Genomic DNA, 19122 nt, shown 5'->3' on the forward strand with positions numbered 1-19122 from the left:
CCCCGACGTTGTGTTTGCCTTTCCGACAGCTGCCGGGCCGATGCTTGCAGCCAGCCGCCCCCAGGGGCCCGCAGCTCCGCGACACGAAACCCGCCAGAGCAGGAACCCGCCCCTCCCCCGCCCGTCACGTGACGGCTGCGGGCCAGGCCGGGCTGGGGCCATGGCTGCGGCGCTGCTGCGGGCGCTGGCGCTGGCGCTGGTGGCGGGCGGCCCGTGCCGGGCGGAGCCGGGGCCCCGCACTAGCTCCGTGCTGCTGGACGCCGCCGCCGGGGAGCTGCGGGTCGTGCAGGGCTGGGAGCCGGCGGCCGTGGCTTGGGCCAACCTCACGGACCACATCCAGCACGTCGGGTAGGCGCGGGCGGCCTCCGGGGGGCTGGCTCCCTCCCGGCCCTGGTCAGGGGTGGGCTGACAGCTGTGCGAGCCCCGGGGGGACGGGCTCTAGCTGCAGGCCTGCCCCTGCCCTTTGCCTCCTGTCCGGCAGCTAGGTCCCGCCTGCCCTCGGCTTCTAGTCACGTTTCCCCAGCCATTTTCCGCCCCTTGTGCCTTGTGTCCCCAGCCTCCCTCCTCTCAACATCAGGCCTGTGCATTCCTCTGACTGTAGGATCAGGGGAAGAACAAAACCTGCCGCTCTTGGGCATGAATAAATGCTCCTGGGCTCGCAAGGTGGGATCTTGCAACATGCAGAGCGCTCGTTTCAGTGTGTAGCTCCCAGGCACGGGTCTGCCTGCCGGCCACCTGACTCTGCCTCTTGGCTGAGCTCGGATTTATTTATTTTTTTTAATGTATAATTTGTATCCGAGGCCAAATTAGCCAAAACTAATTCCAAATCCAAGAGTCCAGAGCTGTAAGTGGTCCTACTACCAGCAAACATCCTCCACCCGCACCTGCGGCTTCAGATGTTTCCAAAACCTTTGGCAGGCATCCTACTTGCAGGTCCAAGCCTGGAGGCACGGGGTTTAGATGCCCCCCAGTTTTGCTTGCCATTAGCCACAAGGCCCTTGGAGCAAGCTAGGGAGGAGACTCCTATTTCCATAAACTGGGCTTCAAGCCGCTGCACCTCGGCGGGTCCTGAACCATGCCACAGGAGCAGTTCTCCTGTAAGGCAGTTCAGGAAAACTGCCTTCTTGGACACACAGATGCATGGTATTTCCCCTGCCAGGTTAAGAAGCCATTACACTTGACCTGAGCCTTGAAGAGGCCGAGAAGCAAGCTGAGCTCATATAAAGGACACTCCAAAGTGGTTTGTCCTCCTGGGGTTTCGTACCCCTGTGATTTACCTTGCAAGGGTACAGAGAGCCTCAGTTGGGTGGTGGCCTAAACCTTGTAGCCAGCCCACTGCTATCACCCAAACACTTTGCATTTTGGGCATGATAACAGATTGGTCCTACTCTGAAGGCATTATTGCACTGTGGAACAAGACTGGCCCAAAGGGACTGAAACCTGGATTTTTGCTGCTGTCAAGATTTTTTCTTATTTTAAAACTTCAGCTGCTTATTCTCTTCCCTTCACTTAAATCTGAACTAATTGGCTGCAGGCAGGAGTCAGCTGCCCTCCGAGTGTGAGCGTTGCTCATAGGACTCTGGTTCTGCTTATTTGACATCCTGACTCCGCTGTGTCACGGGGAAGGACACAGACCCAACCAATGCCCTGTTCTTGGCACTTCGATCTCTATGGATAGATACAGACCCACAGCTGGGGAATGTTGCCCTGGCCTTTATTTTGGCAAAAATTTCCCATATAACTCTAAGGCAAATCAGATCCCTCTAGAAGTACACTGGGCTCTTTGCACAGCGTTCTGTCACAGCACGTGGCTGTGGGCTCAGTGCTGTGGTGTCCTGCAGACCAGGCTGTGAAGGAGTGGTCATTCTAGTGGTGTGTGGTGGTTTCCTTTACAGCCAGCCTAGCTGGGAGAGTCATTTATTTTGCTTGAATCCAGAGCACCCTTAAGCAGCTTTTGCTCTAAGCCGTGTGGTATGTGTGGCTGCTCAGGTGCTCTCATGCTGCACTGCCAGACACACCTGTGTGGCTGTGCACGCTGCACAGCTTAGAGGGAACGCTGCCCTCAAGTGCCTGTTATTAAGCCCTGGGTAGGCTGAGACCTCGATCACCTGGTTGCTTATTATCTGCAGCTTGAAATAAATTTTTTTCCTGAAGACTATAGGCTGGTTTGGATGGTGGCAAACCTGTAGGTTGGTACTCCGAACCTTTGTTCTGCAGGAACCTTTTGTCATTGTGTGTGCCATTATCCCAAAGGAAAACGATGTTGGTAGCAGGCCAGGACTGTTAAGTGACTTGTTCACCAATGAAATCATATACCTGCTTTGGGCTTCTGGATGTGGATCCTCTAACCAGCCACACGGACTCATCTGACTTAGTCTGAGGTACCATCCACCTGTGGGGAAGGCTTAGCAAAGATGCAGGTTGGGAAGGGCTTGAGTACCAGGTTCTTTTGCCCTTTGCTGTCATTCTAGATGGAGAGGGAGCAAATACTGTAGGTTTTTTCAGCTCGAATGGGGTGGGCAATCAGAAGTTTGTCCAGAGCAACAAAAACCTGGGAAAGCTACAAGGTTATGTTTGGCCAAAGCTGTTGGCAGTCATGCATCTCCTCACACTTGTATGCAAAACAGTCTCCCTTTTTTTTTCATGATAAATGCCTTATTTTAGATCTAAAGAAAAAAACCCCCATAGTTCCTTTTTGTGGCAGAGCTGGGCCAGAAGTCACATGTTCAGCTTACAAATCAGGAGATACCTTAGAATAACTCTCTGGTTCTTTTTAAGTTGCCTTCTGGTGTCAGAGCTTCAAAGTAGTCATGCTTTTCTCCCGATCAGAAAGTCTGGGAACTCTTTAAGTAGTGTTCTGAGATTCCTGCAAGACCACATGGCTCTAGGACCTGCTGCTTCAGTGAAAGCACTATGCATTTTGAGGCATAGAATCATAGAATTGAAGGACTGGAAGGGACCTGTAAGATCATTAAGTCCAGTCCCCTGCCATGGGCAGGAGATTACTGGGCTTAAGTGAGCTCAATGAAATGCTTGTCCAGCCTCCTCTTGAGCACCTCCAAGGATGGAGACTGCACCATCCCTGCTCGAAATGTGTTCCTTATTTTAGTTACCCTTACGGAAAATAAGTTTTTCCTAATGTCCAACCTAAATCTTTCCTCAATTAGCTTGTGCCTGTTGATCCTCATCCTCCCTGGAGGTACCTTACTGAAGAGTTGCTCCCCTAGATCTCGGTGTTTACCCTTGACATACTTGTAGGCGGCTATCAAGTCACCTCTTGGTCTTCTGTTGCTCAGACTAAACAAACCCAGTTCCCAGAGTCTCTCATAGGACCTATCCTCCAGGCCCCTGATCATCTGGGTGGCCCTTCTCTGCACCGTTTTAAGTTTATCCACAGCCGTCCTGAAGTGCAGTGCCCAGAACTGGACACAGTCCTCCAGCTGTGGCCTCACCAATGCCGAATAGAGGGGGAGGAGCACCTTTCTGGATCTGTTCACAGCATATCTGCTGATACACACCAGAGTCCTATTTGCCCTGCTGGCAGCTTCATCGCACTGTTGGCTCATATTCATCTTCTGGTCGATTGTCAACCCCAGGTCCCTCTTAGATACAGTCCCAGACAGTGGACCAACACCGATCATATAGATATGGTGAAGGTTCTTCCTACCTAGATGAAGGACCCAGCACTTGTCCCTGTTGAACCTCATCTGATTGTGTTCAGCCCATAGAACCAGTCTGTTGAGGTTGTCTTGGATCCTTACCCTATCCTCAGATGTGTCCGCATTTCTCCACAGCTTGGTGTCATCCACAAACTTAATCATTGCACTTTCCACCTCTTCATCCAAGTCATTGATAAAGATTTTAAGAGGACAGGCCCAAGTCCTGATCCCTGGGGGACACCACTGGTGATGGCCCTGCAGGATGAGGCCATCCCATCGATTACAACCCTCTGGGATTGGTCTCTGAGCTGGTAGCCAACCCACCTCACTGTAGACAGGTGTAGGCCAGTACTCTCCAGCTTAATTGAAAGGATCTCATGGGAAATGGTATCAAAGGCCTTGCTGAAGTCTAGGTAAATTATGTCAACCTCATGCCCCTTGTCCAGCTGATTAGTTACCAGATCATAAAAGGGCACCAGGTTTGTTAGGCATGACCTGCCCTTGGCAGAGCTGTGCTGGTTGCTGCTTAATACCTCACCAGTTCCAAACTTGTGGTTGATGGCCTCCTTGACAATGTTTTCAAAGATTGTTCCCAGGACCAAGGTTAGACTGACCAGTCTGTAGTTTACAGGTTCATCCCTTTTTCCTTTCTTAAGGATGGGTACTATATTAGCTCTCTTCCAGTCGGTCAGGACTACTCCCAAGGTCCACGACTCTTTGAACAGCTTTGCCAGATGCCCTGCTGTGAGCTCAGCCAGTTCTTTAAGGACTCTTGGATGCAGGTCATCTTGCCCAGAAGAGTTGAACACGTCCAGATGTTCTAAGAGTACCCTCATCTGGTCGGGACTGATTTCATGTGGGCTGTTGTCTTCCCCATATTCCCTGGGCCTCTGGACAGGGAAACAGCTCCCATCTGATTTCAGGAATACCGATGTGAAGTAAACATTTATGAGCTCTGCCTTTTCGTGGGGATCGACTGTGGGCTGTCCGTCTGTCCCGCCCAAATTCAGTAGGGGTCCCACATGGAACTTGATTTTTTTTCTTGCTCCCTATGTACCTATAGAAAGGTTTTTTGTTGTCCTTTATTTTGGATGCCAACTTGATCTCCATGCCTGCCTGGGCTTTCTGCATCTTATACCTGCAGACCCTGACCATGTGATTGTACTTCTTTGGATGCTGAACCATTTTTCCATTGCTTATGCTTCATTTTTCTTTGTCAAGAGTTCCCTGATAAGCCGAGCAGGTCTCTTGGCCCCTTTCCCACTTTTTGATGACCTCTTTTTGGGCAGTGAGAATTGCCCCCTTAAGGAAGCTCCATCGATTCTGAACAACTAAGTCATCCAGTTGATGGTCATGGAGGGTCTTTCTGACTAGACTCCTGAACTTACCAAAGTCTGTCCTTCTGCAGTCGAGGACTTCTGTTGTACTGGCTGAGTCACCATTACCCAGAGCACCTCCAATCTTCAGGTCACCTACCATGTCTTCCCCTTTGGTCAGCACTAAGTCCAGGGTGACTTTACCCCTAGTTGGTCCTTCCACAGCCTGTCAAGAGCAGGTCATCAATAGCTGCCAGGAAGTTGGTTGACGGGCTGGAGCTGGCTGAGTGGTCTTCCCAGCAGATGTCAAGGTAGTTGAAGTCATCCAAGACAATCAGGTCTTTGGTGCTGGCTGCCTCTGTCACTTCCCTGGAGAATACTTGATCACTGTTGTCTTCTTGGTAGGGAGGCCTATAGTATATTCCTACTATCAGGTCCTCCTCTTCTGAGCCCCATTGTATCTTGACCCAGAGGGTCTCAAGGGACCTCACCCTTCAGTCAAACATGACTTGCAGAGAGGGGTACTGCTCTTTCACATAGAAAGCCACACCTCCTCCCTTCTTCCCAACCTGATCCTTCCTGTAGAGCCTTTAGCCTTCAATGTCCACTGCCCAGTCATATGTATTGTCCCACCAGGTCTCTGTCAGCCCAGTGAGGTCGAATTCCTCGTTTGCCAGAAGAAGTGCCAGTTTGTCCTGTTTGTTGCCTCTGCTTCTGGCATTCTGATAAAGACACCTGAGTTTACCCCTAGTCGCGTCAGGTTTCCTGTCCCACTTCAAGTGCCTCAGGCCATTGGTATTTATCTGTATATCCCCTACTTGAAAGTCCTCCCTTCGGTCATCTTGGCCAGAGGATGTGTACAGCAGTGAAATCTCTCACCCCAAGATATGCCTAGTTTAAAGCCTGTTTTAAAGTAAGTCAGCAATTCTCGTAGAGAGTCATGGCATGTCATCTCCTCTGTAACATCTAGCCATGCAAAATAGGAGGACACTGGCATTGCTGTTTCAGCAGGCAGTAGGCACAAGGTGAAATTAAGGAAAAGGGCAGCTGCATTTCATTTCAGCATCCTTGTCATGGGGCTGGCATGTCCTAGACAGTGCTGACAAGGCTGAGGTTCAGGAGATCCCTTGCACATATAGGGTGATGCATCTAGGTTGGTGGGAAGAAAGGAGATAGTGTTTATGACAGACTTGCCATGTTTCACTTACCTTCTCAGGTTGTTGTATGTGTTTAGCAGTTTCAAGTGCTCGATTGTGGACTCTGCAGAAGACCACTGATCCTAAAGAGTTGTAGCCTCTTGCATCACCTCTGGAGGGGCTTTCTGCAGGAGAAAAGCAAGTCCTTAACACACCTTAACAAGACAGGGTGTGTGAGGAAGCTTGGGTTGTCAGGTCCTCTCTACTGTACTTGTCCTGTGGGTAACTCTGATCCCAGAGTGATCTGACTGGCACTGGCCTGCAGATCCTTACAAAAATAAATACCCCTTCTTCCCCTGCCTGTGCAGGAGAGCCTGTTAGGCAGCTGCAGCAGGACACTCCGCTATCTTGACTGCTCAGGTTTAGCCACCTGGAGGAGCTGGTGCCCTTGACTGCTGCCCTGCATCTTTGCTGTGGACAAGCATGAATAATCTCCTGTCTCTGTGGTGTAATGTGGAGCCAGAGGCAGAGGGGGTCCCAGGGAGGCCGCAAACAATGTGGCTGTTCTATCATGGAGGATGGCCTGGGTTGGAGCCATGCTGTCTGCTCTCTCAAGGCCTGGAGCAACTCCAATTTCAGAGTGTCCCCTGTCTGCCAACTTCCACAGGCAGCCTGGCTGGGCATTGGAAATACATTGCAAACCAGTGTCAAGGAGTCTGGTTCAGGGCCCTTGTCAGTAGATCTATTGTCTGTGTCTGCCTTGGCCCCCATGGTGCAGAGTCAAGGTCTGCTTCTCTGTCTGCAGCCTGCCCTCCCAGAGGGAGTCCCAAGGGCAGCTGGCTGAGGTATGTCCAAAAGCAGAGCCCTCTACATAGGGGCTACAGTACTGAGTGCCAGAGAAATGCCAGTGCAGAGAAAAGACAATGATCCTATAATGGATGCAGTCCTTCTGCCTGTCCTCCTCTGGTTGTGGTCGTTTGGGGAAAAATCCCAGTAGTCACTGCCCAGGGCTCCAGCCTGGTGCTGGCCCCAACTTGCACTGGGTGACTGCACTGGAAAGTTCCTGGGACCAGGTCCAGCAGGTGAGCACAAAGTGTTCACCATGGCCAAGGGAGCAGGTTTGCTTTGTCCCGAGTCTGAGCTCTTATCTGAAGGGCATTTAAGATAGTAGAATACACACAGCTCGGCTGGATTCCTGACTGCTCTCCAGGCGCATGGCCAGGCAGTGCATTGCCTTCTATCTGCGAGGTTTTTCCATTGCACTAATTTGAGCTGTGTCTTCATCACAATCATTGCATCCCCACTTTTCTTGGGCAGGTGGTCCTTCCTGGAGCTGGCCACCAATGAGAAGTACAATGACAGTCTGCAGGCCTACGCTGCGGGGTTGGCTGAAGCAGCTGTGTCCAAGCAGGTAAAGGATAATCCAAGGTGGGGGTGGGGATAGGGAAGACCTGGCTGCGCTGGTGTTTGTTCTGCTCCAGGGTTATCCAGCCCTGGCATCCTCTAGCTCTGCTGCTGCACAGCAGTTCTAATATGCAGCCCCCAGCTGAGCCTAGGTCTTACAGGAGGACAGGTGTGACATCTCTGTCTTCTGGGCCAGATCAAGACCACAAGGAGCCTCATGGGCCAGAACTGGACACAGCAGTGGTGGTAGTGGTCCAGGGGTTAACATAGCTATTGCTTACCACCTCTCCCCATTGCTGTCATGCATCCCCAGTACAGCTCCATAGCTAGGAATTTGATGGTGGGCCCCAACCCTGAATTCGCAACCCTTCTGGAGATCTGCAGGCCAGGTGAAGCAGGTCTGTGGGTCATCTCTGTGACCGCCCTGCTATGGATAAATTTATCTTGGCCCTTACTGTGCAGTAAAGTTATTCCTTACTGAGGAGTAGACACCACCAGCTCTTCATGTTAGCAACCCCCAGCAAACTCTATTATTGTACCTGGCTGGTATACTAATGCACTGCGACAGAGGGGATTTGAATTGAGCAGACAGCTACCCAGGTATGAAATTGAGTGGACACACAGTGCCTTCCAGGTAGTACCTTTTCATGCCATAAAGTTATGGCATGTTATATGAAGGGTCATTTTACCCTGGGGCCAAGTGATTTACTGCAGAGCAGGGCAGGGCGTTTTGTGTCTGCTCTTTTTGTATACAACAATGTTGTGTGCCTACCGTTTTCCCCCATCTCTTCCACCAATGCTCCAGGTCTGTGTCAGTCCTGACTTGCACCCAGCAGATTCTCTGATCGGGCCTCTTGTTTGGGCTGTTACAGACGCACATGTCCAAAGACCTACGCTCCCAAACTTGTTTTGCTTACATCTGAGCTCAGTTCGGAGTTGCGTTTTTGCCCCCTCAGCTACCTCCTGCCCCCAGTCACCATCTCTGGATCTGCAGCCAGCTCTCTGTCCGTAGCCAGTGCCAAATACTCTGGCATTATTGAGGGGCAATAGAGAATCAGCACTTTACACCAGATTTGAGGCTAGCCTGCCCTCCCCACCCCCCATCTTGTCATTTTGTCTCCCTCTAGCTCATCTATATGCACTGGATTAACACCATGATGGGCTATTGTGGCCCCTTTAAATATCAGACCGACTACTGTGAGAAGCTGAAGAGCTACATAGAGGCCAACCTGGCTTGGATGGAAGAGCAGATGGAGAAGGGAAGGGATTCTGAGTATTGGTACCAGGTAGGAGACCCAGTATTTTCAATCTGCATGTATCAACAAGGGATGCTGAGCACTGTACAAAATGGTAGGGTTTCCTGTGAGAAGGGCATGAGTCTCAGACATCATTCCTCATCCAGGAGGCCCCAGACATGGGAAAATCAGGGAACTGATTTCTAAATACTAAATTCGTTCACTCTCCCATCTGGTCCTGAAAGGCCATGGATTGTCAAGCATAGCTCCCAACTACTTGTGGCCCTTACAGGTTTACCTGGGATTTCAAGCAAATAAGTGAATAAGTGTCTTGGCTAATTGCAGCTGGGGTGATCAGATCTGGCCTTTGTGTTTCTTTTCTCTTACAGGAGAAGTTAATCCTTTATTTCCCTTCCTAGAAACCTTCACATGCTGAGGGCTGACTGGGCAGTTTCACACACAAACAAGGTTGAATTTCAGGGCTGGAAGGGAAACTAGAGCCATCCTGACTTGGCATTGAAGCTCAGCAGCTTGCTCTGTTTTGTTGGCATGTGGCCTGCTGGTCATGATGATTCAGAAAGAGGAAAGATCTTAGCCTGATTGCAGAGCTCAGCAGGCTTTTCTGGCTGGTGGTTCAGGGGGAGGCCCCTAGCACATGTGATCTCCAGTCACTGAGGCTGTGCACAGGTGTAACTGAACCTCTTGGAAAAGGGAGGGGGATTTGCTGCTGGCGGGTATGTACATAAACTATTCTGATTTAACTGTTACATCTGTCATCTGCTCCTATAGCACTAAGTGAGCTGCAAATTCATTCTTGAATGAAATGAGGTTAAGGTTACAAGAGTGTTACTTCCCCTTACTGCTGCTTTTAGTAGAAGGTCTAACATTAACAATAGAACATCTTATACCCATGTAATTTACTACTAGTATAACTGTTACATATGTTCATACCCTCAGACACAATTGCCAAGAGCATCATCATGTCCTTCAAGAGCCACTTGTCAGAGTAGGTTGTCCTTCCCTTTTCCATTCTGGACTCTCTTGATCTGACCTGTACTGCCTGTTGTGAGATCCTGGCCCTGTGCCCTCCCCATGGTCCGTCCCACCCCATGAAGGAGTTTTATGTGAACCTGTTCCTTCCCTCGGTAGGTGCGCCTGGCTTTGCTGCAACTCAAGGGCCTTGAGGATGGTTACTACGGACGAGTGGCCTTCCCCAGTGAACAATTCTCCATCACCCCTTTTGGCTTCCTGTAAGTTCGATGGGAGAAGGATGAATCCTCTTAACCCCTTCAGCTCTGAATTGTGACAGGAACAGAGATGAGCTGAAGTCAAGGGGGAGTTCTGCCTGGTGGTGGCAAGGGGACATGGGTGTCTGGCCAGCCTGAGCCAAATAGCTGTGGCTGTCCTGGCTGCCATATGGGCCTTGAGGCTGTGTCCTGTACACATGCAGGAAGGGAAGGCCATAAGCTTCAGGCATGTATTATAATCCCCATTGTGAGGGAAACTGAGGCATGAATTGGTGATGCGTCTTGCTCAGCAAGGAAGTCAGTGACGGCACTGGGGGTAGACCCCAGGAGCTGAGACTCCAGGACTCATGCTGGGTGCACGAGATATTCCCCAACCACGTTGCTTGACATAGGGGTCATGCTTGGAAATGGTGCCTTGTTGCTCCATCCCATGTGCCTGTGGAGTCCTCCCAAGAGAGATTGCTGACCAGCCAGTGTGCCTTGGCTCCCATTAGGCCAGAAGCAGAGCTTCCTATGCTGCTGGCTGGTTTTGGATTGCAGAACCCTTCCTAGACACACTGCCTCTCTGTGCCCCAGTTTCCCCACATGTCTAACAAAAGGAGGAGGAGGTCTCCCCTGAGAACTGCTGAGGTAGCATTTGTGTGGTGCCTCAGTGATGGGAAGTGCTGTGTTGAGGGGGTGGGGATCTTCCAGTTGCTGTTCAAATACTTCAGTACTGCATTCAGACTCTCTAAACCCTTTGGACACACAGTGCATTTCTCCCCGTAAGGCCCCTAGAGTCTCAGAATTGAGCCTTGGATGGTGCCACTGAGCTGTGTCACTTTGTGTCCCTGTGTGTTACTCTCCATTGGCTGGGTCTGGTATTGCTGCCCACTGTTTTCCTCATGTGATTAGTTTAGCTCATGGGGTTGAAGAAGGCCCGAGTCAATGGAGGCAAAAGTCAGGCATTCCTTACCTGGTGCCCTATGTCAGCCTTTGCCTGAGGAGGCAGTTTTAAGCCTGTCAATAGGGCTTGCACTTTATCTGTGCTTAGATAAGAGGGCTGAGCTGTGACAGCAGGGAGTGAGTCTGGGGGGCGGTTAAGATGATCCCCTTCCAGCCCTGTGCATGTGGCAGGAGTTCCTGTGTTCCTCTAAGGGGTGGGCCTGCCTGGGATAACCAGGGCAGGCTTCCCACTGAGCTAGGGAACCTAAACATGCAGCCAGTCATCCTGGGCATTGGTGATATTGGGTGTCTGTTTTTCTCCCTGGATCCTCAGCTTGTTCCAGTTGGGGGGTGATCTGGAAGACCTTGAATCTGCCTTGAACAAAACCACCAGTGCACGTGTCCTCGGCTCTGGATCTTGCTCTGCCCTCATCAAGCTGTTGCCAGGAAACAAAGATCTCTTTGTGTCCCACGACACCTGGAATTCCTACCAGTCCATGCTGCGCATCATCAAGAGATACACGCTGCCCTTCCACACCTCGGCCCAGAGTGCGTATGGGATATATATGGGGAGGGCAAGAGGGGAAGGAGCCAGCTGGCGTAGTGCGAGCATGGAAGCTTCCCACGTTTCTAGCATATTTCTCTCCTGCTTATGCATAATGAGAGAAGAGCTCTTGCTGTTGGGTTCCACTGGGCTGACCCAGGAAGAGGGGAGATTTCAGCTCCTGCTGCCCCTCTGGATTCTGTCACCTCTGAGTGGAGTTTGCTGTATGCAACTGGAGTCCTCTGACAGTGTCTGTCACTGGGGGAGGGGCTGTCGGGCTACTGATCCCATGCCCCTGATGGCTTCCTGCGATCTGGTCCATCAGGCAACTTTGTGATTCCGGGGAACGTCCAGGTTTTCTCATCCTATCCTGGCACCATCTTCTCAGGAGATGACTTCTACATTTTGAGCAGCGGCTTGGTGAGTAGCTGTGGTACCTCTCTTGACACAGCCCCGTTGTCCCTGACTCCTGCTGGCTGTGCATTGCCTTCCCCCATCTTGCTGCTTCAGGGTTCAGCACTAGGGCTGTGTGAAACAGCACCGTTCCATTTCGACTTGCGTTTTGAGGTCCGACAGAACAGCGTTTCATTTCAAATTTCATTTACATTTGAAACCACTGTTCTGTTTTGTTTAGTCAGAACAGTGACGCTGTTTCTACGTTTTGCCCATAGGCTATAATGGGGAAGCTCGAAACAGCCTCTCCCCTCCGGCAGGCAGATTGGGGGCCCGCAATCCCAGGAGGGCTGTGGGGGATCGTGATCGTGCTGGGGAAGGCAACTCAGCCCAGCTGGGCCGAGTTCCCCTCCCCAGCCTGATCGTAGTGCTGGGGAGGGGAACTGAACCCGGGCTCAGTTCCCTTCCCCTGTGCTGTGAATGGCTTCCCGCAGCCTGGTGGCAGGAGGCTGGGAGAGCCAGGTTGCAGTCCCTGCTTGGCTGAGCCACATGGGGCTGCAGAGCCCCTGGGAGCACAGCCCTGGTTCTCCTGTCACCCACCACTCGGCTGTCGGCTGCTTCGAAACTCAAAACGTTTTGAAATGTTTCAACTAGTCTCGTTTTGTTTCAAGGCTGTTTCAAAGCTCTTTTTTTTTATTTCACTGTTTCAAGCTTGAAATGAGTCGAAACAGTGTTGAAACGAAACAGTTGGTGAAATTTCGCACAGGCATATTCAGCACCAGGGTAGTGAACCAAGGGCTCTGCCTCTGCCTTGGTGTCTAGTCCAGGGTCCTGTCAGTGCAGGGTTGTACTTAGGTGTCTCCCTGCCATATTAACTCCCATGCACCCCCAGTCTTTACATGGGAAGTGGGGCAGGGTGGATCCAGCTTGGCCTATTCCACCCCCAAATTCCTGCTCTGTTACTGAGAGCCCAGGCCTGGACTCTGGTCACTTGCCCTCTTTGCTGGCTTTGATCAGGGCCTCATTACTGTGGTTCCTGTAGGTGACTCTAGAAACCACCATTGGGAACAACAATGCTGCCTTGTGGAAGTACATCAATCCGAAAGACAGCGTCCTGGAGTGGCTACGAAATATAGTGGCCAATCGACTGGCCAGGACAGGGGCTGAGTGGTCGGCCATCTTCCAGGAGTTCAACAGTGGCACGTAAGCTGGCTTAGGCTCAGGCTCACTCCTTCAAAATCTTTACTTCTACATGGGATGTTTAAGATGCTGTGTTCTATTTCGGCTGAGCAGGAAGATTTAAGCTGGCTTTGATATCAGGATTTTGTAGTAGGCACTCTATGGTGATGGCAGAATGTCATGGGTCATCGCAGAGCACATCTATACAGCAGTCAGAGGTGTGCCTACAACCCATGGGCATTCCCAGGCTTGTATAACGTAGCCAATATGGGTACCCACAGCAGTGACAATGCACTGTACCAGCCTGCCACAGACCTTGGCATCTTACTCAGACAGTTAGCCAGTGTTGGTCCATGCTGACGTGGCTTCACTGCTGTTAGCTAGATTAGAATGAGCTGTCTTGTGCTAGCTTTCCTGAAAACTCACTCCATGGCCATGTGGTATGACACAGCTATAGTAGCACCGTAGGTTGCTAAGGAACTGTGGTGCCATCTCGACATGATGTCTGTGTTGCTGTAATTGAAAAGTAAACTTAACAGGTGTGAACCAGCAGCTAGGTTGCTTGCACCATTGCCCACTGCTGGAAGGGCGTATTACTAATACTGTTATGCATATTACAGCATGATATTGAAAACTGCCATGAAGGAGGAGAAAAAAATTGTTCCCTCTTGCCAGAGAAGGCAGGATGTGAGGCAGTGGATTTCAGCTAAAGCCAAAGAGATTCAGCTCAAATTTCAGGAAAAACTCCCTGACCATAAGGGCAGTAATATCAGTGCAACAAGCTGCCGGCTGTGGAGGTTTTCAAGAAGAGGCTGGATAAGCATGGGATGGTTTAGGAATAACACCTGCACTTGTGCTAGTGATTGCATTAGCTAAACACAGGTTCCTTCCACCCCGTGATACTCTGAATAGCCAAGGCAATGGGTAGGGGAAAGGTGTAGACTAGTTATGTCTGTTGCTGAGGGAGACTGTCCTCTCCTGGAGATGATCAGGGCTTGTGTTTTGGAGTGGAAGGATCTGAATTTAGTCCCTGTCATTGCCATGCAGCTCTGAGATCTGTGGTGCAGTAAGGTATAGAGACACTTGGGAGGTCCTATGTAGCTATGGGTGTACCACTAGAACAGCATTCATTCTGTTTGCCACAGAGCAGTCAGCCTTGCTCTCAGAGCAGCCTGCAGTTTCTGATTTCTCTGCAGCTGTAAAACCAGTGGCCAGTGATGCATCAAGTTGATGAAGTGGTGGGGAAGAAACAGGTGGGAGGGGCGGAAACGAGAGCAGGGGAGGGAATCCTTGTGACACTTCAGTGGAGCTTAGCTGGTTCCTGGTTACAGTGTCTCTCAGTCTGTGGCAGCAGCCTGAGAGTTGTCTGTTGCAGCTCAGATGAGATCCTCCAAACCACATTGCTATTCTTCATGGTATGCCTGCAGTCTGCACTGCAGAGAAGCTAGTTGCCCTGAGTAGCCATGTAGAAGGACTGTTGCTAACAAATGCTGTGGTTGAAGGACACTGATCTTGGGGTGCGACCTCTCTGCTCCTTTGCCCAGGTACAATAACCAGTGGATGATTGTGGACTATAACGCTTTCCTCCCAGGCAAGGCCAGCATCCAGCAGGGGGTGCTGATGGTGCTGGAGCAGATCCCGTAAGTGATTTTTCTTTTTCAAACCCCTCATCTAGCTGTAGCAAGCTGTGGGCAGGACGCTACAAAATCACTCCCATCCCTGCCTGACCCTGGGCATTAATGAAGTAGTGTCTGGGCTGTTACAGCTCCTGCCCCTGTGTGGAGGTTCTCCCTTCTGTGTTCAGCCCAGCCTTAAGTGTCTGAGACTTTCGCTGTTGTTCCAAGACAAGGCTTAATTTCCCATCTCCCATGCCAGAGATGTTGCTGAGATGCGGAGAAGACAGGGGCTCCTGATTAAGGAGAAATGGCTGCTCTGGCTGACTGGCTGACTTCCCAAAAGACAGCCTGTTCTTCCTGTCCAGCTGGGTGTTGGCTCCATTTGGCCATTCTAGGCCCTGACCCAGAGATGACCGTAGCAGGGTGTGGGGGCTGGGGCAAATCAGCCTATGTGAGGCCCCTTTAACAGTGTGAGGGGCAGGGCCGTGGTCATCCTGCCTGGCTCTATGGGGCTCCCAAAGCACAGGGCCTGGGGCAGTCGCCCCAATTCCCTCCTCCCCACCCCACCAAAGGATGGCCCTGCCCTGATCAGACCTAGGAGAGCTGAGAGGACAGCAGGCTGCTGGGGATGGCTGGTGGCTGTTTTTAACTGTGGCAGCTTTATACCTGGAGCAGGCTCTGGACTCCCCCAGTTAGACTGACAGGATCCTTTTTTATTCAGGATTTTTGAGTATCTTGAGAGGGGAAGGGGCACTCCTGCTTTCCCTGCATGACAGCCACTTCCCAGTGTGTTCTGGCCTGTCTCATGCCAAGCCTTCTTCTCTCCATCTCAGGGGTCTGGTGATTGCAGCTGACAAGACAGAATTGCTGTACCAGCAGGGATACTGGGCCAGCTACAATGTGCCGTAAGAACATGCTTCTCCCTCCATTCATCCCACCCTCCCTGGCTTAGGGAGCCTGGGCTACAGGAGTCAGCAGAGTGAATAGGCCCCCTTGTCCCTGCTGCCCTTACACCTGGTGACCTTAGTTGGGCACTGCTCTGACTGGTCTAAAGCCATTGATGTTAATAGGATTATGGGGCTTAAGAATAGGATTCACCTTGCCCTCTCTCATCCTTGCCCCATGCCAGCAGGGGCTGGCATTCCTATGGCTGCAAAAATGGCCTGTTGTGTGTCTCTGACTAGTTCCAGCTGGGAGCAGCCATAGCCCAGCTCATCTCTTAAATTGGACCTCTCTTCCCCTCAACTGTCATTGTCTGTGAACATGGAGGGGGCCTGTGAGGATGTGGGTTGTCCTGAGAGGCTGGAAACAGGCTTTACTGTCCTCCTCCATGTCAGGGAGGATCTGCCTCTTGGCTCTGATCCTGAGCTGGAGTTCCTTAAGGTGTGTGCAGGTCAGGAAGAGCCCCTGCTGTGGGCACTGATGTTGGCAGTGTCCTGCTCTCTTCCATCAGGTACTTTGAGGAGGTCTTCAATGTAAGTGGCAACCTGGAACTGGTGAAGAAATACGGTGACTGGTTCACCTATGACAAGAATCCCCGGGCCCAGATCTTCCGGCGAAACCAGACACTTGTCCAGGACATGGACTCCATGATCCGGCTCATGAGGTGAGGGCTCCCCTGTGGGGCAACGGCATTTCATCTGTGGAGGGCACACTACCTATAGGAAGAACGGACCTCAGTACACACACACTCCTCCCCCTTTGGACTAGACAGCTAGGGAGGATGGGTAAGTTTAGGGCAAACTAAGCAGTGGGGGAAAAATGAAGGTGCTTAGTGTTCTGCTATATGGTAGTCGCAAATGTTGAGGTTGGCTAATGAGGCCTCATCACATGCTGGCCCTTTGTAACTCTGCGTTGTCTATGAAATTTATCCATAGGCTCAGAGGAGACTTGGTGGCAGCCTATAAGTACATCAGGAGTGTACATCAGGACCCGGGAGCATGTCTGTTCACCAGGGCTCCTTTAGGGAATACTAGGTCCACTGGTCACACACTGCTGAAAGACTATTTTAGACTGGACATAAAGAAAAACTTCTTTACTGTCTAAGTCTCCAGAGTCTGGAACAGACTCCCCCCAGAAGTGGTGCAAGCACCTACTCTGGACATGTTCAAGTTGCATTTGGATGATTATCTTGCTGGCGTCATCTAACCCCAGCTGATTTTCTGCCCCTTGGGCAGGGGACTGGATCCAATCTCACAAGGTCCCTTCCAGCCTTAATGTCTATGAAATATATGAAACTAAAAATATTTTGAGATTCTTGGAGCTGGGAGGCTTTTATGAAGTGGTGATGTGTTGTGATGTCATAGTGATAATCTTGTCTTGATATTCAGGGATAATGCAGTGTTGCAAAATCCCAATACTCTGTTCCTTTAAAGCAGGCAGGGGGAGCCCTTCCCTGTGTGTTGTAAGTAATGTCCAGAAAGAAAAATGCTATGTGAGAACTGGGTTCCATGAGCAGGATTTGGCTCTTTATCCCAAGCAGTAAGCACCTTTATGGTCAGGGATGTTCAGATGCTGGTAGCTTATTTCCAGTGTGTACAAGGGCAGGTTCTTTGTTCATCACCCCAAGGCTGATTCCACTCACCTAAGTCCCAGCTGCAGTTCTACCTGTAGGGCCTCCTGCTTCCTGCATTAAGTTAACCATCCTGCCTGATCTCCTAGTGAGTGAGGATGCATGTTAGACCCCTTATTTATAGAGCTGCCTGCCCAGGGCGATGAGACCCAGTTCAACAACTCCCTTAAGGTAATGAGTCTGTCTGTTGACTTCAGATCAGCCCAGTAACTCCAACTCCGTCCTGTCCCAGTGGCTTCTTGTTCCCCTGCCCTGTGAGCCAGTGAGCCACCTGCCTAGCCTGTTGTTGGGAGAATGTGTCTGCTGCTGTAGGACACAGCTCCCCTTCACTACCCAGGATCAGCATCTTTGTGTCTCCTCTGCCCCAGGTTCAATAACTTCCTGAAGGACCCGCTGTCCCGCTGCCGGGGCTGTGACCCCCCTCAGAATGCTGAGAACTCCATTGCTGCCAGGTCAGACCTGAACCCGGCCAATGGGACCTACCCCTTTGCTGCACTGCGCCAGAGGTCACATGGGGGCACTGACATGAAGGTGAGGACGAGCATGTGGTCCCCGTGGTGCTTGGCACTGCTGCAGATCCAGAGCAGCGGGAGATCAAGTTGGGTTCCTCTGTGCTGGAAGGGGATGTTTTAAGGTGCTGCTCTGGGTTTAGTCGTTGCATGCTACTGCTGTGAAAGGCATCTTGGTCATGGATCTCCAGGCTGTTGGGCATGGTAGAGCTTGCATATAGTTCCATATTGCCCTGTCTTGCTACAGTGGAGACTGGGCCACATGGAGCACATTCCCAATGACTGCTCAACATGCATCAAAGCCTGGTAGTCAGGTAGTGGGACCAGGTTAGCCCAGCCCTGAGCGTGTGCCAGGAGGCAGGTTTGAGATGGAGCATCTGCAGGTGGCTAAAAGCGTTCAGGGTCAGGCTAACCCAGTCGCACTGCGTGTCCTCAGGCTTTGGTGTGGGCTGCGTGGGAGCAGGTGGGTGGGATGTGCTCAGTGACAGTGCTGATGTGCTTACAAAGGACTTGTTGCAGTCTTGGCTAGAACGACTTGGAGCTCAGGTAGGAGAGCTTTGATTGTGAGGTCATAGGTTCAGTTCCTGATGTTTGATGCTTCCCCAGGGGATCTGATACTGTTTGTGTGTGTATAATATAAATCATACCATGTGTGTGTGCCTCCTTGTGTTCCAAGGCATTGTTCTGGCTTGGGTGTGTCTGTCCTGGTAGGATGTCTACCTTGTGGTGCTTGTCCTGACTATAGAGATGAAGCTATTGTCTTCCTGTGTTCTCTCCTTAGATCACTTCTTACAGGATGGCCAAGGACTATAGCCTGATGGCTGCCAGTGGACCCACCTGGGATGATGTTCCTCCTTTCCAGTGGAGTACCTCCCCCTATAGCAATCTGCTTCACATGGGACACCCTGACCTCTGGAAGTTCCCACCCATCAAGGTTCGGTGGGACTGAAGCAGAGGCCGATCCCCTGAGGGTCACAGCTATGTGGCTTGGGGATGGGGGTCGACACCCCACCATCTTCCCATCTGTCTTGTATGCCAAACTTTGGCCTTGCCACTGTGCTTTGAAAAGTGGGTGCGCTCCATCTCCAGCTCCTTCCCCTGGAGGAAGAAGGGAAGCATGTCCCATCTGTCTGTCTGACTCTGCAGGGGGAGGAAGATGATATGGGGGGAGTAGGAGGGTAGCAGGATGCTGTTGAGTACAGTGCACTTACTGGATCAAACTGAGTCTTGGCTTAAGTGGATGTAGTTCTCATTGGGTGCATCTACATGTTCATTAATATGCAGTAGTTACTGTGAATTTAATTTAGTACTTAATGAAGTACTAAGTAAATGCACAGTAACTTGCGCTACTGCACAGTAGTGCCAGTGCATGGTTTTTTTTGTGATGC

General features: G+C 51.2%; 1 protein-coding gene across 1 annotated transcript; it reads left to right on the plus strand.

The window, feature by feature from the left end:
• Positions 1-145: 145 nt before the first annotated feature.
• On the plus strand, positions 146-19059 carry PLBD2 (phospholipase B domain containing 2). Its single transcript, XM_019539339.1, has 12 exons — positions 146-348; positions 7429-7522; positions 8643-8801; positions 9900-10000; positions 11256-11470; positions 11791-11885; positions 12901-13061; positions 14582-14677; positions 15487-15558; positions 16107-16259; positions 17594-17756; positions 18516-19059. The coding sequence occupies exons 1-12, from the start codon at positions 161-163 to the stop codon at positions 18681-18683; spliced, it is 1665 nt and encodes a 554-aa protein (XP_019394884.1). The 5' UTR covers positions 146-160; the 3' UTR covers positions 18684-19059.
• Positions 19060-19122: the final 63 nt, after the last annotated feature.

This window comes from Crocodylus porosus, unplaced genomic scaffold (assembly GCF_001723895.1).
Source record: "Crocodylus porosus isolate Cpor-Errol unplaced genomic scaffold, CroPor_comp1, whole genome shotgun sequence".
NCBI lineage: Eukaryota > Metazoa > Chordata > Crocodylia > Crocodylidae > Crocodylus > Crocodylus porosus.

Coding starts and splice junctions, on each gene's coding strand:
- PLBD2 (XM_019539339.1), top strand. CDS start 161: ATGGCTGCGGCGCTGCTGCGGGCGCTGGCGCTGGCGCTGGTGGCGGGC. Junction 7,523..8,642: donor AAGCAGCTGTGTCCAAGCAG/GTAAAGGATAAT, acceptor GTCTCCCTCTAG/CTCATCTATATGCACTGGAT. Junction 15,559..16,106: donor TGGGCCAGCTACAATGTGCC/GTAAGAACATGC, acceptor CTCTTCCATCAG/GTACTTTGAGGAGGTCTTCA.